Here is an 18867-nt window from a genome sequence, read left to right on the forward strand (position 1 = left end):
GTGGCATATATTAACTCAAATCTAAACGACTAGATTGTGGAGTAAACTGCGTCTAAGTTACAGTGAAAAAAATCAGATGGGCCTAAATATCCTAACATCCGACTCTGGCGTACTTGTCTGTTGAAATAAGACCGCATTGGTACGTGTAATATCTAAACTATTACACATAGTTTAAAACGTTTAGTTTAATTAATGTTATGCCATTTCTCTAATTTTTGAGAAATTTTTAAAAGCCTGCGTATCATTCATCATACTGTCAGAGTATCGACATTTTCCTGTTTCAAAAGGGCCGTGATTCAGGGGCCGTTCATTCGCCGGAACAGAGACGTGTTGGAAATTCGTTCGCACGGTAGATGCGTCAGATATCCGACCAAAGTGAGCCACAACGTTGAACTTGGGACGGTTTGACTTCCTTTTCAACTGTGTATTTTTCTCTACAAGTTTGTCCAACCTGATCAGCGGACCAGCATTTGTTTTGGTCCATCTGATGAATAGCCAGGATCTCTTGCACGTGTGCCGACCGGATCACCGGCAGGTCTTCCGCCCCCACACATGCGCGGCCCATCACTGAATCACGACCCGAAAAAGAAAACGAAAAGAAACTTCAACCCCGACAAATCACACCTGCGAATCCTTTGCTTTTGCAAGTAATAACTTCAAACTTCAGGGGTATTCTGTCGAACTCTCGCCAGAGTCCAGAGATGAAATGCACAGGCAGAGCGTTATGGCTGTTATGCATGCACTGGATTAGTACACGTGGCATTCAAATAAATTGATTGTAATCCGTTCAGATAGTCTGTTCTGCTTTAGATGGGTCCCGAATCAAATATCATTGTGAATAAATCTTCGATCGGGGGACGCAATTGAACGGTCAGATGAATGATAATCAATGGTCCAAATACAACGATCTTATGTACATATCACTGGTTCTAGACATTAGATTAATTAAGAGATACAACGTATCTACAGTGGGCCCCACACAATTCGACGGTTTGATTGCATTGGAGTTTTAGGTCCGATGCATGTATAATTGCCGAGTGCATGAGAATGCATGCGTGCGCTACTCCGTCAGCTTATCAAATAACTCCCTCTTTTTAACTCTCCTTATTCTACAAAGGCGGCTCCCCTCCCCTCTCAGTCATCCTACTCTCTATCCCTCTCAGAATTCGCCTCTTTATCTTCGAAAATCCATATCCCAATTCGATTTTCGGCGACGATTCAGTACTTCGTTTTCATTTACAGAGATCTGGATCTGATTTTGGGTGTTCCATTACCTTCTAGATCTCAGCTCTTGGCTCTGAGGTGGAAATTAGGGTTTTCGAAATCGACCTCTGATATTGGTCTTTCTAGGGTTTGAGGATCGAGCTCAAGATTTTCGCTTTTGAAGTTATTTCATGGCGGAAGTCAGGCGGTATGGCTTGAGTGCTCAGTTAGGTGAGAATTCCTTCTCTTTTCGGTTGGAGGGTGACTGTTTTTCCCTGAGTTCTCGTTCGGATCTGTTCTCAATTTTATTTGAATTTATTGATTGACATCAAATAAGTACGATCGTTAGGCATGGGTTTCCATATCCTGTGTGCTGCACTCAAATTGGACACGTGGCACATTGGTCCACGATATGGATAATCTTCTAAGTGGGTCCCGCCATGGCTGGGACACTTTCGGCAAACGGCCGGACTGGATGATCCTTCGGATCCATCCAATCGGTGGACCTTTTCCCATATTCCCAGTGCTCCCTTAGTGTCCATTTCTAGGGTCCCTATTGGATGGATAAGGTCGTTCAATCAAATAGGTTTTTTCACTGCCCTATTGGCAGGGAAGCCTACCAATGAGTGGTTCTGACATTGCTTGGATGTCATCAGATGATTTTGGAGTATCTTATGTTATATTCTTATTGATTAGTCTATTCCATTTGGAAATTTGACAATCGAAGAGACTATTCAGGGTGTGTTTAGATCTAAGATTGGTTCAGATTGCGAATGTGCAAGAAAGTGGAAGTTAACTGATCACAGTCATTTTGGCTGCTCTTGGTATTATTGCAGTTGTTTCTGTTTCAATTCCAACTTAAAATGATTAGCATCGCAATTTGGAACTGGTTATTCACTATAAATTAAGTGGGACCAACATAATTTTGGATGTTTCACTTCATTGCAACTTAATTATCATAATCTAAGTCACTTCCCATGATGTCTTGGCTAGAGAATGTAGATGTGTTCCCTTCACAGGAATTATTGATCCCATTTAGAAATCTACAGAAATATCAGACTTCGGCTTGTGAATATCATCGATAGTGGTTTCCTAGGCAATAAAATCTCACATAACGTGAGATGCATTTCATTCGATTCCTTTAAAAATTTCTTGGGTTGAAGAAAAATCCAACTTGCCAATTTGTCTATACCAAATTTCCTCTATCAATGACCATATTGGTAAAAAATTCAATATAAAATCTTGGCGCTACTTGTTTCATCCAGTTTCAGACACCGAGCCAATGTATAGGCTTGATCTGGGTCATTGATGCTACTTTGGTATATGACTTTCTCATACACACAGTCGTCTTTTAGACGTGAGGGTTGTGGTCTTTCATGTTTTCCCTTTGATTTGTTTGTGGTCTTTCATGTTTTCCCCTTGATTTGTTCGTGGTCTGGGCATTTGCAGGATCAACTTTTGTTGGCTATGAATTTATCATCCTTTTAAAGAGTTGGAATGTATTTTGTTCCCACCTCTCTCTCTCTCTCTCTCTCTCTCTCTCTCTCTCTCTCTCTCCACACACACGCACGCACTCACACGTATGTATGTATCTGTATGTATGTTTGCATCTGTGCCAGTGCGTGTGTATGGTGCTTCATGTGCATGCATGCACACACGCTTGTGTGTAATGCCAAGGTCCCCACCATCATGGGAATGTTAGTGACGTGTGATGCTAATGCCGCCACTTTCACGCACTGGCATGTGGGATGCCAATCATCAATCATGACTATTCCATTCATTCGTTCCCCTAGGGGCAAACCATGGTGCAAAAAAATCATGCCAATCAGATGGTCCCAATTTGTTGCTGTCCTTTCCTTGTGGGCCATTGATGGGATGGCTTGTGTCATTGAACAAAAGTACTTTGGAACTGTGAGCAATTCATTGTGGGGTCTTTCAATAGATGTTTCAAGATGATGATTGGACAGCCCATTTTTCATGCTATTTATTAGATAGTTAGGATCATCAAACCGTCATGCTTTTTGCACCATTGCTCCCCCTAGTGGTATGAGTGCTGGACTATACCAGTTGATGAGTTTTCATTCTGATATTTGCATCATCGCTCCCCTAGTGGTATGAGTGATGGACTATCCAAATCAATGATTTTCAATACTACCACATCATTTAGAAGCTTTGAGGATGTTGCTAACGTCTCCATGAAGTTGAGGATACTAGCATTCATCCACACACGAAGGGGATGTTGCTAATGTCTCCATGAAGGTGAGGATACTAGCATTCATCCACACACGAAGGGGATGTTGCTAACGTCTCCATGAAGGTGGGGATGCAAGCTGAGGGAGGGAAGGAAGGAGGCAGATGTGCAAATGTCCAAGTCGTTCTGGATCTCTATAATTGTTGACTAAATCAGTTGCTTTGCATGGATTGATCTCCGTAATTGTAGTTAAATATGTCTATGTAGAGATCAGTTCATCATTTATTGTTTAAGCCTTATCCCAACTAATTGTGGTCAGGTATCTGTGGAGTAGAGATCATTTGTTTTTTGTTAATTGATTTGATGATCTCATTGTGGATTTGCAGATATTGAGCAGATACTTACGGAAGCACAAAATCGGTGGTTACGCCCTCCTGAAATTTGTGAAATTCTACGGAACTATCGAAAGTTCCACATTGCTCCAGAGCCTCCGAATAAGCCACCCAGTATGATCCCTTATCTCTATATTATCTTGATATCTCTTTCCATTCTTTAGCAACTTATTTTTTCCCTTATGACCTCTTTTTAGAAAAATATTACTACTTTAATGAAGTATGGGCCCTATGAACTTATTATGCATGACCGTAGAAATGTTGTGTTGGTTTTTATTTTATTATGTTTGCCTAATTTACATCTTTCTCATATTGCATCATATTTGTTACATGAGCTTTACACGGGCCCTTGAGGTGAACTGTGTAACTTGGTTGAATATTTCAAATTTTGTCGTTGCTGTTTGTTCTTTTAATATCTGCAGCAATTTGTCTTTACTGTGGTGTGATCATATGATATTTTATATTATTCACGCTATGGTACTTACACATCAGAATAGCTTTTGTTATAGACCTTACTCAATAAAGCTTATATGCTAATGAAAAATAAGTTTATACACCTCTTCATGGATAAAAAGATAAAAAGACTTAAGGCCTATACAACTCAACAAGCTCAAGAAAATAATAAATGATTTTTTTATCCAATTAATGCAATATTCCCTTGATTGTAAGTTCTTTTTATTTTTTTAATGCTAGGGCAGCATTCGCATTCACATGCCGTATGCCTTGCAACACAGCATTGGGAAAAAATTGTCATGACTTTTTGCCACCTAGTTCCATTTCTTTTCACACACTCCAAATGCATTTGCATCGCTTCTAATTTTTTTGGAAGCATGGGTTCTTGTCACTTCTCCCTCAATATATCCGTTTTAAAAAAAATAAAATCTTTTAGAAGAGAACTTATACTTACAGTAGCACATTTGCATAATTCTGACCCATATACATGTTGTTATATCCATGAAGTCATAAGGAATGTGCTTAAAAGTAAAACTGTGAAAGATGGATTAGTGAAAAATTGCAGAAAATAGAATAGGGGAAAGTAGTATTCATGTGCTGAGAGGCCTGAAGCTATACAGTTTCTCAAAAAGGATGGTTTTCGTCATTATATTCATGTTCAATACCATATGTTCAAAGACAGAATTTTGTAGTACATATTGACAATTACTAAAATGTTTTAAACATAGATGAAGTGAGAAAGAGTACATAAGGCATACATATAATGTGGACAACAATACTAGTCTCCAAGAATGGGAATGAGCTTACCTGATTTGGTAAGTATATGCTTCTGTGGCTCTTGATGCTGATACACTTAGTGCATTGATCATGTTAATTTCTACGTAGGAAGATTCAATTCGTGAAGTTAATCTTCAATACCTTTTAGCTTAGAAATTTCAGTGTATAGTGAGATTAGTCTTGGACAAGGCACGGCAATGATGATGAGTGAAATTAGTCTTGGGAACTTTTTGCTAGCTGCTGTATTCAGTTTTTCTTTTGAAGGTCTAGTTGTTCTGTAAATTGATAGACTTTCCTTGGTGAGCTTAGCTGGGTTGTCTAGACTATGGCATGTGAAGAACATTATCTTGAACCTGCTGAAATTTGGTTTTGACAGATCTCTGATTTTGTTATTTTGGATTTTCATTATGTCATTTGAAACAGTTTATCCATCAACACCTTCCTTACTATGAATTGTTTTCAATCATTTTCTTCTATTATGTAAAAAATATAATTTTGTGAACAAATCTTAGCTCAGGATGCATTTTCCTTGCCAGGTGGGTCACTTTTCCTTTTCGATCGGAAGGTACTGAGATACTTCCGCAAGGATGGCCATAACTGGAGGAAAAAGAAAGATGGAAAAACAGTGAAGGAAGCTCATGAGAGGTTAAAAGTAAGTATCTCAGAGTGGGATTCTTTTATTTGTACTTTCAGGATGCTATCTTCAATAGTGTGTGTGTGTGTGTGTGTGTGTGTGTGTATATTGAAAGATAACTTGTATTAATAGAAAAGGAGGGAAAAAACAGAAAAGAAGAACCTGCTGAGATAGCAGACCCTAGGAATCAGAAAGAAAACCCAGATCAACATTAATCCCATCCATATGGGAGGCCCATTCAGCTACGGAACACTTAACAAAGGAGCACACAAGGATAGGAGGTTTCGACTCATTCCGAAAACACCGATTGTTCCTTTTAATCCAAACAGCCCACCAGGTCGCCAATATCGCCATACGCCATAATCGAGATACAGGTTTTCCTAAACGAATGCCATGCCAGGCCTTGAGTAACGTATCCACATCTCTAGGGAAGCACCATTCTATTTTGAAGCAAGAAAGAATGGCTGCCCAGATAGAGTTGACAAAGGGGCAGTGGATCAGAAGGTGATCCACCGTTTCTTCATTGGCCATGCAGCATAAGCACACATTGGGAAGGATCATTCCTTTTTTCTTGAGGTTATCAATGGTGAGGATTCGACCCTTTCCAGCCAACCAACCAAAAACTTGCAATTTAGGAGGGACAGCATACTTCCAGATGAAGTGAGGATACTGCGTAGGGGGGACGTTGTTAGAGATCGATAGCTGCTTGAAAAAAGATCTGATAGAGAACACGGACGAATTGTCTACAGTCCAGATAATACGATCCTTACGATCCTGCGAAGGGAGGGCTTGTTGGATGAAGTCCATAAGTTGGACGAATTCATTAATTTCCCAATCTTTGAGATTTTGCCTGCATTGAATGTTCCAAACTACTTTGTCTGCTTGAGTAGAGTAGTTTTCTTCAATAGAACTGTTTTTGTTAGTTGCCATACGAAAGATGTTGGGATATTTGTCTTTCAGAGGAACATCACCTAACCAGGTATCCATCCAAAATCTGATGCAATCTCCCGTACCAGCTTCGAACCCAATCCTTTTGACCATCTCATGGTGCATGCGCCATATCTCTTTCCATATTGCAGAGGCCCTGTATAAGGCTGAATCGTTGGTCCACCATCCTCCTCCTGAAGTCCCATATTTACCTTTGATTATCTTGTTCCATAGGCAGTCATTTTCAGTGCCTAAACGCCAAATCCATTTCCCTAATAGGGCCCGGTTCATCACTTTTAGGTCTTTTATACCAGCTCCTCCATCTTTAATGTTCCTACAGACCTGTTTCCACTGAATGAGGTTGTATTTCTTTTTATCATCCTTACCCTGCCATAAGAAATTGTGTCTGAGGGAGTCGATTACCTTAAGAACTTTAGCAGGGCAGCGATATATATATATATATATATATATATATATATATATATATATATATATATTGCAATGAAATGGAGTATGCACAAATGTTTATCAGTAAGAAAAAAAGTTGCGATGGATATTTTCTACTGTTTCATCAGGATCGTGTTTTGTTGTCACTGATTTAAAGCATTTTCTTGGAGATCTTTCTTTATAATTTATGGCTCGGATTTACTAAATCTTGAAACCCCTGTACAAATTTAGGCTGGAAGTGTTGATGTTTTACACTGCTACTATGCTCATGGAGAAGAGAATGAAAATTTTCAACGTCGCAGTTATTGGATGCTGGAAGAGTGAGTATGAAAACAAGTTTATTTTTCAGGTGTTTGTCAGTTCTTTCTTTTGATCTTGTTAAGTTTGTTCCTCCGTGTTATTCTTGATTCCATGTATTATGTCTTGAAAAAAAAAAAAAAGAAAAAGCAAAAAATAAAATAAAACAATTAAAAAACTGTCTTTTGTTTTTGTTCCACAGGCTTTAATTAATATTAATGATTATATGTTGCATATTTTAGCTTCCATCAAGAGCTGCTGTGCTTTCTACTTCACGAAAGGGAGAATATGCATTTCTTATCATATTTTATTATATCTGCAACGTGCTTCTGATTGTTTTAATCCAGGGGGAGAGTTTTGTCATTTTATCTTAAATGCAGCGGTTGTGAACTTTATATATTTGATGATTGAATCCTACTACTAATCAGTTAGGATTAGGATTGGGAATCTTCACTGTGCTATTTTTAAACTGCAGGAACTTTAGATGCCATCCTCCAACTGATAGAATGTTCTTAAGAAGAAAATATGAACCTGAATTTATGTTTACCAACACAAGCAATTGAGCCATTTGACTGATGGAAACATACACACAGATTGAAATTACACAAACAGAAGCATGAATGAGAAATTCCTTTCATCTTTTTAGGATGCCATGAAAGTGATTTAAAAAAAAAAATGCTCCAACAAGTAAACTTGTTGTGGAAAATTTAGGGGTCATTTGGATGTGGGTGAAATCTCACTTGTAAACTCTTTACACAGGCAAATAGTTTAACAGGTAAAGACTTTCATTCTATCATGTTTGGGTACTGGTGAAGTCTTTGCCAGGTAAAGAGTTTCTTGTATTTGGTGAAGTTTTTAAGTTTTTTTTTTTCCTTTTATTTCACCACTAGAGGTAAACACTTAATCATGTAAAGTGTTACTCATCCCTTGGAGAGGATTCAAAAGCAACATTCTTTGTGTAATTAATGCATTTACAAGCTTTTCACCCATCCAAACACTGCGTGCAATCTGTTTTGAGGTGAACTGTTTAAATAAGTGGAATTTTACCCACATCTAAACGATCCCTTTGCTTCTTCTTGTTTCTCTTGCTTTACTTCAACTGTGCTCTCTTGATTGTTATGATATTACTCGACTTGGAGTCAATGTTTGTATGAACATGGAAAAATTCTGAACAGGGGCAACTAACTTGTATCTTACCACTCCTACAATAACAACCATTGAAGTTTGAACTCTGAAATTACTTGAAACTGCCACACATTTTGTTTCATGTGGATCTTTTCTCTTCGGTGAAGTGCTCTTTTAGATGTGTTCACCTGTGCTGTTTCTTATCCTTTTGCTACTGCTGCAGGGATCTCATGCATATTGTTCTTGTCCACTATCGTGAAGTGAAGGTAGAGATCCATTCTGCTTGGCTTCATCAATGCTTTTGTGGCTATTTCTTAGTTTTTAATTGGATAAATTTTCTTTCATACACATGCGGCATGGTATGTGGTATTGGAAGTTGGTGCCTCTTGTGGCCATGGGGGCATGGAATTGCTGTCTAATTTATCATGACTCAAGCTGCAGAAAGTTGCTGGACCAATATATTGTGCCATCAGGGGCATGATATGCATGTGGATGTAAGCATGTGCATGTCTTTCCTAGTAACAAGGTTCATAGATCCTACACTAATTACGACCTCAATAGGGACCTGAAAGTTTAATCTTAATCTCCGTGCAGTTAAACAGTCAGCTTCTCTATCCAATATTCTAATTCATTCACCTTTCTTCCTATGGTGACCCTATGCTATTGTTTGAGTTAACAGCCTGCTTTGCAAACAATTGGATTCTTTCTTAACCTTTTGTCCTGTTTTATCCTCCCACATGTTTGATATACAATAGTTATACGGACTTTTTCTCTTTTCAGAGAAGGTGTATAATCTGAATATTAAGTGCTTGTTTAACAGGGAAGCAAAGCAAGCTTTGCCCGAAACAGGGACCCTGACGAAATTTTGCAGAGTTCTCAAACGAGCAGTCCTGTTAGTTCTTATTTTCTTCCAAATCATAATCAAGTACCTTCACATACCACGGATACATCGAGCCTGAACAGTGCGCAGAACTCAGAATATGACGATACGGAATCTGGTAAAGTTGGCCTCCTCTAACTTTCTACTTTAATATGTTACAACTTTAGTGAACAAGGATCTTATCCCGAGAATTTATTAGTCAAGATGATATACAATCTGGATTGAATATAGCTTCTCTAGTTACATTCTCAATTACAAACCCATCTCTCAGTCCATTTTAATGAAATTTGATGCAGCAGACAACCAGCAAGCAAGTTCCAGATTTCGGTCTTTTCTTGAGCCACACCAATCTGAGGACAAGCCTGTGATGAATCAGATGGATACTGGTCTCTTGGAAACTTATTTTCCATCTTCAAACCCAAGTAACCAAAGTAAGCTATGCCATTCTTTCTGCCTTCTGATTTTGAACAACCTATTTATTTCAAGATCTTGTTACATGGTGCATTAACTGGAAAATATTACAGGTGATTATCTGGTAAAGCAATCAAACATTCCTGGACTGAATTTTCTCTCTCTTGCTCAAGATGATATAACTAGAGGACTTGGTGATTCTGGGTTTGGGCTTACCTTTAATGAGTTGAGGAAACCCATTGATGCGGCACCTTGGGAAGAGGTCTTGGAACATTGTACAACAGGGTTTCAGAGTGCACCTTTTCGACCAACAATTTCTTCTACTCAAACTGCGAACATGCTGGGCATGCCAAAACAAGAAAATGGATTACTTGGGCAACTTTTCATGGATGAGTTCAGTATGAAGCAGGAGTTCATGACTAATCCACAAGGCCAAGCAAAATGGCAGGTACCTATTGTCACCATTACGCAATTTTTGTCATCTACATGGCTTCATTATTCATGATGAAAGTCATGGCATAAGTTTGACACCGGCTGCCAACCTGATGCAACCCTCCTTTATCCTGGTTGGGGACTGCAATGAGAGCACAAAACTCCCACAGTAGCAATGTGATAGACAACTACGTAATTTTATTACAATCAACCACCATCTAATAGTCTATTGATAGAGTGGAATGGCAGAACAAGGTTTATGTGGCCATCCCTAATTAATTGGGACAAGGCTTAGAATGATGAAGACATCATCTTCAAGCTCTATATCCATGAAAAAAGCTAGCTTCCATGAGAGGTAACATTAAGCCACTTGTTCAATGGCCATTCTGATTTAGCTCAACCTAAAAAACTTTCAATGTTACCTTTTCCTTGAGAAGTAGCTCAAGTTTCCATTTTCAATCGGTGCAATTCAATGATTTCTCCTGTATGCCCTTAAAAAAAGAAAAGAAAAAAGAAAAAAAGAATAATCCTGTCTAGCTTCTGTCCATTTTCCCATGTAAGTTGGCTTCATTGGGCAGTTTTGGTTCAGGAATCTTTTCAAGTATATTTAGGAATATCTGATGTTCTGCTGAGAAAACCATTGAATTCAATTCCTCTATTGTGTCTCTGGTTTCACTAGTTTTGGCTGTGGAGTCTGAGGAAGTTTCTTGGAATCTGTCACAATTCGGTAGTTTCACTTGTTCATTGTAAGTTAAAACTGCTTGAACATTCTTACCAGGTGTCAACCATGGATGCTTGGGTCTGCAGTTCTAACATTATTTATTTTGAACCTAACAGAAATCACTTTAGTTGTTTAACTTCTTATCATGATAGCCCTTTCATTGAAGTGACAATTAAATTGCAATAGGAGCACAACTCCTCTAAGTTTAGTCTGAAATGAATGCTGATAATGTAAAGCAGTGAAACCTAATTATTTGAAGCTAAATTATCTCTGTTTATTAATTTTCATTGTTGTGTTTTTCTCTTCTTATATTTTCCATGATATTTGTATCTTTGTTTAAGTTCGTGTAATATCATGTGGATTCAAACTTCCATGTCAGAAACAGATTGCTGCCGAAGATGATTCATCAAATATGTCTGCATGGTCCACGGACCATAAACTGCATATGGACTCTGCCTTTGAACTGAGGTCTGGCTCTCAAGAACACAAAGGTCATTATGTGGATGCACACAGAGATCCTGAAGCCTTCTCTACAGACTCTGATCAGGAGAATGGCTCTCCTGTGCCAGATGGGTTCCAAGTGCATCTTTCCAATGCTGAAGCTGGATATGTTCTTACGTCAAATTTTGATGCAGAGTATGATCCTTCTACAAAACAACAGGATAGCTCTAGAACAGAAGGAGAAGGAGGCTTAAAGAAATTTGATAGTTTCTCCCGATGGATGAGCAAAGAACTTGGAGAGGTAGCTGATGCAAACGTGCAATCCAGTTCTGCGGTCTACTGGGACACTATAGAGAGTGGAAATGTGGTTGAAGATTCTAGCATGTCCCCACAGGAGCAATTGGATTCGTATATGTTGAGCCCCTCACTTTCCCATGACCAGCTTTTCAGCATTCTTGATTTCTCACCAAACTGGACATACACAGGCTCAGAAACTAAGGTACTTGATCTCATATTGATAATTTATTTAATCATTCTCTGTGCGTGCGTGAGAGAGAGAGCTTCTCATGTGTGTGTGTGTGTGTGTGTGTGTGTGTAAATGGAGAGAGAGGTATGATCATTTCATGACCCTTATTCACTATCTTGGCAGGTACTGATTACGGGTACATTCTTGAAGGACAAAAATGATGCACAAAATTGTAAATGGTCATGCATGTTTGGGCAAGTGGAGGTTCCAGCAGAGGTTTTAGCCGATGGTGTTCTTCGTTGCCATGCACCACTACATGCAGCTGGAAGGGTGCCTTTCTATGTGACTTGCTCCAACAGGTTGGCTTGTAGTGAAGTGCGAGAATTTGAATATCGGGTTAGCCATACTCAGGACACAGACATTCCTGATGCCTCCACCGAGAATACAAGTGAAATACTTCTTCGCATACGACTTGGAAGGCTACTGTCCCTGGAATCTGTTGAGCACCCAAGGTTCTCTGGTAGTGTCTGTGAGAAACCTCATATAAGCAGCAAAATCAATTCTTTACTGGAAGAAGATGATGATGAATGGTTCCAGATGGTAAAGCTTACTACGGATGTGGACTTTTCCCCTGATACAGTGAAAGAACAGTTGCTTCAGAAGGTACTGAAAGAAAAGTTACGTGCTTGGCTTCTTTACAAAGTGGCTGAAGGTGGTAAAGGCCCTAGTGTCTTGGATAAGGATGGCCAAGGCGTGCTTCATTTAGCTGCTGCCCTTGGCTATGATTGGGCAATAGCACCAACGCTAGCTGCAGGTGTGAAAATCGATTTCCGGGATGTGCATGGATGGACTGCTCTCCACTGGGCAGCATATTGTGGCAGGTAAGGAACTTGAACCAGTCTTTATTCTGTTGCAATCTAAAGTTACTTCTCTTCCACTAATGTCTATTATGCATGTGTGTTTTGGTGTCTGATTCAGTGGGAAGTACAGGGTTCTGCACATCGGCAATTGTATGGTTTGCTGATGTGCAGGGTATTGACCATGTGGGTCCCATGGTTTGATGATCCAAACTGGTAATCTGATGGGTCCACTGTGGAAGGTAATGCCTCAAAATAGTCCAGATTGGAAGATCCTAACCCTTGATCAGTGGCACACAAGCAGAAAGTTAAGGAGAATACAGCAATGGTCCATATTCAGCAGAAATGCTCCAAAGATCAAGGGCTAGGATCTTCCAAACTGGAAGTTTTTAAGACACCCCCATCTGTGGTGGAATGCATGAGCTCAATGGTCTGCATCACTCAATCATCGAGACAACATGTGCGGAATCCTGTGTGTCAGCAAACAAGCAGTTCGCTGATCATTAGGACTATAGTTGCTCCCTATTCAATGTTTAATGTTTAGTGTGTGCTAATGATCTTGATTTGTTGTCACATTTTTTTTGGGCTTTACATAATTTCAGGGAGAGCACAGTCGTTGCGCTCGTTTCTCTGGGTGGAGCTCCAGGAGCATTAACAGATCCAACTCCAAAGTTTCCTTCTGGGAGAACTCCTTGGGATTTAGCTTCCATCAATGGACACAAAGGCATTGCTGGTTACCTTGCAGAAACTTCCTTGACTTCCCAGCTTTTAGACCTGACCTTAAAGGAGAGTTCTAGGGACGGCACTGCACCAGAAGCTTCTGGTGTGAAAGCTGTCCAAGCAATTGCAGAACGGAGCGCCACTCAATTCAGTGATGGTGATTTGCAAGATGGTCTCTCACTGAAGGACTCACTAACTGCCGTTCGTAATGCTGCTCAAGCTGCAGCTCGTATTCACGAAGTTTTTAGAGTGCATTCGTTCCATAGAAAACAGCTAATTGAGTATGGTGATGAAAACTTCGGAATGTCGGATGAGCGTGCACTCTCACTTATATCTGTCAAGACACACAGAACAGGACAGCATGATGAACCTTCGCATACTGCTGCAATACGTATACAGAACAAATTTCGCAGTTGGAAGGGAAGAAAAGAATTTTTGATAATCCGTCAGAGAATTGTCAAGATCCAGGTACATTTGCTATTCTTCCAGTCTTTTTAATTTAGTTTCAAAAAAAAAAGTAATTTAGTTTCTGAAAATCTGCATTTGAAATACACATGGGTTGCCTTTTCTTCTGTTCTCTCTTTCCTTGTTCCCTCACAAATATGCTAATGTTGTCATTGCGCCCATCTTCTAGTAAAAGCTAATAAGGTTACTTAGACTTGTAGGTAATTCTTATGCCTGCATATACAGGTTCAAAATGCCATTTCCATGGTCTTTTGCTTATGTTGATAAATTAAATCAGAATGATTCTTTGGATTTTGACTACCTTAATGAAGCTCCACCTAAGGGAGCATGCATCAGCCTTTGGATGATGTTCTTACTGAATTTGTAGATTAATGCACACCTAGGGACCTGAAAATGTAATGTATAGATACGTTCTTTTGCACCATGGATCACCATTGTGGTGCCAACGGGTGTAATGGTTCTGATCACTTGGGTGAGCCCCATGCGTGGTAGACAATCCCATGAAATTCAATTTTGGGTAATCCTGCTGACTACTGAAGTAGTCCTCAGAGATGCAGTGCAATTGTTGTTTATTCCCGGCATGCGTTTCTCTTTACTAGTAACTAATAGTTTTCATTTTGTGGTGAGAAGGCCCATGTGAGGGGGCATCAGGTGAGAAAACATTATGGAAAGATCATATGGACGGTAGGGATTGTTGAGAAAGCAATTTTGCGCTGGAGAAGAAAAGGAAGTGGCCTGCGTGGGTTCCGAGTCGAGGCCCCCAGCATACAGACTGGATCCTCTAATGACGATGATTATGATTTCCTGAAAGAAGGCAGAAAGCAGACAGAGGCAAGGTTGGAGAAGGCGCTTGCTAGAGTGAAGTCCATGGCCCAGAATCCAGAAGCTAGGGATCAATACCGAAGGCTGCGGACTGCAGAATTTCAAGATATCAAAGTATTTTCCTCTTTCTTACACAACCCACCTTTAACAGAATGAAGTCAGATGTCGAATGTGCACCAGGACTGGATTCTGAGTGGAAGTGGAAAACAAGAAACACGATGCCCTTTTTTCCTAGCTTCCACTCGGATCCTAGCTTTTGATCCTAAGCTTTGTTTTACACACACAAACACTTGCATAAACGAAACAGAGTTTTTAAAAAATGAATCTAAAAGAAACATGCCCAAAAGTTTATACATGTTGCTTGTATTTGAATTTCTTAAATTCTTAAAAAAAGTATTTGAATTTCTTGAAAGAAATATGAACTATAAGCTAAAGATGCTGGATCCATGGTATTAATTCTTAACGATCAGGTCGGTGAACGTGTCGATTAACTAATGCCGCTCAAATGGTACAAGTAGCAGAAATTGGCTGTTTCTGTGTGGACTTTTCTGGATGCTGTTAACTTTCTCAATACGGAGCTTGCAAGCAGCATGATGTTTGGCCTGCTCATCCAAGAGGTCCACCAATTGGATGGCCCAGATCCTTCACCAATGTGCACCCATCAAGGACTCGGGATCCTAAATCTTGTAAAATAGATGTGGTTATACCTGTCTTCAATCAAGAGAATACATTGCATCTCTAGCCATGACCTTAATACCATTCAAAATAGATACCCTTGGGTTGCACGCCTGGGAATGGATTTGCTGGATAGTTTCAGCAGCGAATGGAGCCCTTTCACATTTCAATATCACGAAACAGAGACCGTACTGTCTGATATATTTTTAATGCATTGCCTAGCAGTTAATGGCTTCCAATGGCTTTTGCAGGTTGCATATGACAGGGTTTTGAATGAGAAGGGAGAAGCAGTCGAGGACGGGGACGAGGACCTGCTTGCCCTGGAAGCACTCTTGGGAGACGATGACACGTGCATGACCACAGCGAGTTAAGAGTCTGCTGTTGTCTTTGCTGCTGTAATATTCGGTTTGTGGGTCTGTATATTAATTAACTTGAATGTCAACAACTCTTGCATTATTAGCTGTGGTGTGGTATATGCTAGTTGTTTAATTAAAAATTAGATTGTCCATAATCCTCCGAATGGAGCACACTTTGTTGTCTATAACAGCTAATGAAAACTGTTGTGTGCCTATTTTTTTATTTAATTCTGCTAGTGATTGGGTAATCGTGACTGAACAATGATTGATTTTTATCAATGGTTCATTTGGGGACTTGAAATCAAATGGTAGGGTTTTCAGGTCAGATGATTCTAGGGCACGGGTTTGCTTTGATAGTTCAGATTGGTGATTGGGCGACCCATGTGTGAGATCGATCCTCATTAGTATCGGGGGTGGATTTTGAGAAAGAATGATCACATGGAGTGGCCGTTTTGATGTGGGGCATATGGATGACCTAGATATTCGAGTAACCAGATATCATAATAATTAATTACTGTAACTGCTAGAAATTATTGGATAACATCTTAAGAGTAGGGGATAGTGAGATTTCCCATAACTTGATCGTACTATAAAATGGTTCAATCACAAATCTAGACCATCCATCATGTGGAGATGGACGGTCAATGTTGATCTTACTAGAAATAGCGTGATCATTTGTATGTGGTGCCCACCCTTTATTGCCTTCCATTGTAAAAAAGATCACTTTTGTCAGATGATCCTAACATTCCTTTGGAAGATTGGGGGAATGGATGGTTCATGTTGATCATACAACAAACATTGACCATGCATCATGTGCTCTCGAATCACTTCTGCTGGTTAATTAAATGAATGGTTCAGGTTGGCTGTATTGCAAATGGCCATCCTTGACGGAAGCGGATTGCGTAGTGAGTAACTCACTACGCTTCCCGTACCGAGTAAACTTTGGGAGGTCCACTATGCTTTATGTATCTGATCCGTTTCTTCCATCAATTTTACCAGATGATTTTAGGGTCTGAGCCCAAAATTGAAGTATATATAATATTTAAATGGACCACACCACGGGAAACAGTTGAATTGAACGTCTACCACCGTTGAAAAATTCTTGGGGGCCACAGAAGTTTTGGATCAAGCTTATATCTGTGTTTTACCTTCATCCATGTCCGTGTGATCTTATGAACAGGTTGGATGACAAATAAACAATACTGTGGGGCCTAAAAAGGTTTCGACGGTGGAAATCATTATCCCCACTGTTTCCCGTGGTATGATCCAGTTGATCTTTGGATATGCTTCAATTTAGGGCTCAACCCCTTAATTTAGATGGAAAAATGGATGGACGGTGTAGATAGACTACATACATTCAAGGTGGGCCCAACTGAGTTTACTCGGTTAGATAAGAGCCTACTGAGTAACTCAGTAGTACGCAATCCGATTTCATCCTTGACATGGTTTCCACAGCTGACCGCACATCCTCTCGAAGGATCCAGCCTGATCACGGTAACTGCCCATTCCGCACGTAGGGAAATGGATGGTCTATATTAATAATACTACAAATGGTCTCATAATTGATCCAGACCATCCAGCCTCACCTCGATCGCCCATCCATCAAACAACCACTCGTTGGATGGTCCTAACCGTTCAATCATTGATTAGGAAAATCGATTGGATGATCCTAACCATTCAATCAATGATTACGAAAATGAACAGCCCGTGTTAATTTTTCTATTACTGGTAAGACTGTTGATCTCACTGTCAAATTAGTGCTCAGGGTTTCATTGAAAAATCACTTTGGTTGTATGATCATACCTGTACTACAATGCCTGGGATATGCACAGCATATGTCCACATCACCCGTACTGCTAATGGTGCAATTGGGTATTTGGACACTCCAAGTGGGTGACCTGCAAATGGTGACACTCCATCAAGTGGGTGCCCATCCTTGGAAATCACTTTGGTCGGATCAAGTCAAGTATGGCACGTTTCCTAAGGGCCTGTTTTGGAGTATGGATTTGGAGCCCATTTGAAACCCAATGGATTAGAAATCTTCCTAGTGTGTTTGGCACTTGGAGCATGGATTAATTTTAATCCAAAAGTAGTTATGTATGGTATATTTATAGGGGTTTAAATTTAATTACTAAATTAACTTTAATATCTCTAATTAGTGAGATATGTAATTTTTTATACAATGGTTGTGATAAGCCTGTTGAAATATATGCTTTGCCCGAAAATGATGAAATTTCATGTCTTGGATGGGCCACAAGCACAAGATCATGTCGACTAACCAATAATTTTTAATAGTTGATTTCCATGTACAATGTTTGGATAATGCTAGACAATGTTTGGATGGTATTGATTATTATTAGTGGGTCATGTTGCTAATAAAATGATAGTATAGTGACGCACATGTTACACCTAAAACTGTTAGAATAATTTTAAGTGTAATCCAAGCTCTTGGTATCGATCATCATTAGTGGACTATGTGCCCAATAGAATAATAGTACAGTGACACACATGTTACACCTGCAAGCATTGAAGTGATTGTAGGTGTAATCCAAGCTTTCACTGTGGATTTCAAACTCCCTAAACTTTATGCTACTTAATCAGGATTTAAAACTCCCTCAAAGCTACTCAAATCCACTGTGCCAAACGACCCTTAAGCCAATTGCGTCCAACACGGACAATAATCCATCTGACTAAGGCAACTGTGATGTATCTCTTTTATCGATGCCGCCCATCCATTTTCTTTCATCATTTTAAGGCATGAGCTAAAAGGTCCAACGCCCAAGTCAACCAAACTAGAGATGACTTTTGCATTTAATGCAAGCCAAGCTCACCACCTGCGTAATCTACTTGAGCGTTCAATCTACCTATTTTTGTGCTCAAATATTAAAATAATGATAAAATAGATGGACGGCGTGGATAAACGGATACATCACGGTGGCCGCATAGGATCCCATGGTCGGACGGATTATTGTCAGGTGGGGTCCGACGCAATCCGCTTCCGATTCCTGCAGCACTGAGCTTTTATAGGGCGCACCGTGATGTGTACGGTATATTAACTCCGTCCGTCCACTTCGTCGGCTCATCTCGGGACATAATCAAAAGATGAGGCAGATCTAGAAGCTCAAGTGGACCATACCAGAGGAAACGGTGGAGATTGGATGACTCCTGTTGAAAA

The 18867-nt window shown here is 39.8% G+C and overlaps 1 protein-coding gene across 4 annotated transcripts; it reads left to right on the top strand.

Annotated features, from left to right (window-relative positions):
• Window positions 1–1128: 1128 nt before the first annotated feature.
• Window positions 1129–15907, top strand: LOC131242279 (calmodulin-binding transcription activator 3-like). Of its 4 annotated transcripts, XM_058240823.1 has the most exons (15): window positions 1139–1262; window positions 1351–1434; window positions 3781–3900; window positions 5553–5668; window positions 7256–7344; window positions 8670–8712; window positions 9267–9444; window positions 9626–9757; window positions 9851–9882; window positions 9925–10185; window positions 11270–11830; window positions 11981–12678; window positions 13257–13842; window positions 14470–14775; window positions 15588–15907. In XM_058240823.1, the coding sequence occupies exons 2-15, from the start codon at window positions 1395–1397 to the stop codon at window positions 15705–15707; spliced, it is 3282 nt and encodes a 1093-aa protein (XP_058096806.1). In that variant the 5' UTR covers window positions 1139–1262; window positions 1351–1394; the 3' UTR covers window positions 15708–15907. The 4 variants fall into 4 exon arrangements, with proteins under 4 accessions (XP_058096805.1, XP_058096807.1, XP_058096806.1 ...); XM_058240822.1 differs by having other exon boundaries at window positions 1129–1434; XM_058240824.1 differs by having other exon boundaries at window positions 1129–1434; window positions 11276–11830.
• The last annotated feature ends 2960 nt before the right edge of the window (window positions 15908–18867 follow it).

This window comes from Magnolia sinica, chromosome 4, assembly GCF_029962835.1.
Source record: "Magnolia sinica isolate HGM2019 chromosome 4, MsV1, whole genome shotgun sequence".
In the NCBI taxonomy this organism is placed as follows: domain Eukaryota; kingdom Viridiplantae; phylum Streptophyta; class Magnoliopsida; order Magnoliales; family Magnoliaceae; genus Magnolia; species Magnolia sinica.

Bases quoted from the DNA above. Each gene is read 5' to 3' on its own strand.
- LOC131242279 (XM_058240822.1), top strand. From the start codon at position 1,395: ATGGCGGAAGTCAGGCGGTATGGCTTGAGTGCTCAGTTAG. The intron at 5,669-7,255 runs GTAAGTATCTCA...GTACAAATTTAG, and splicing joins AAGCTCATGAGAGGTTAAAA to GCTGGAAGTGTTGATGTTTT. The intron at 9,883-9,924 runs GGACTGAATTTT...GATATAACTAGA, and splicing joins TAAAGCAATCAAACATTCCT to GGACTTGGTGATTCTGGGTT.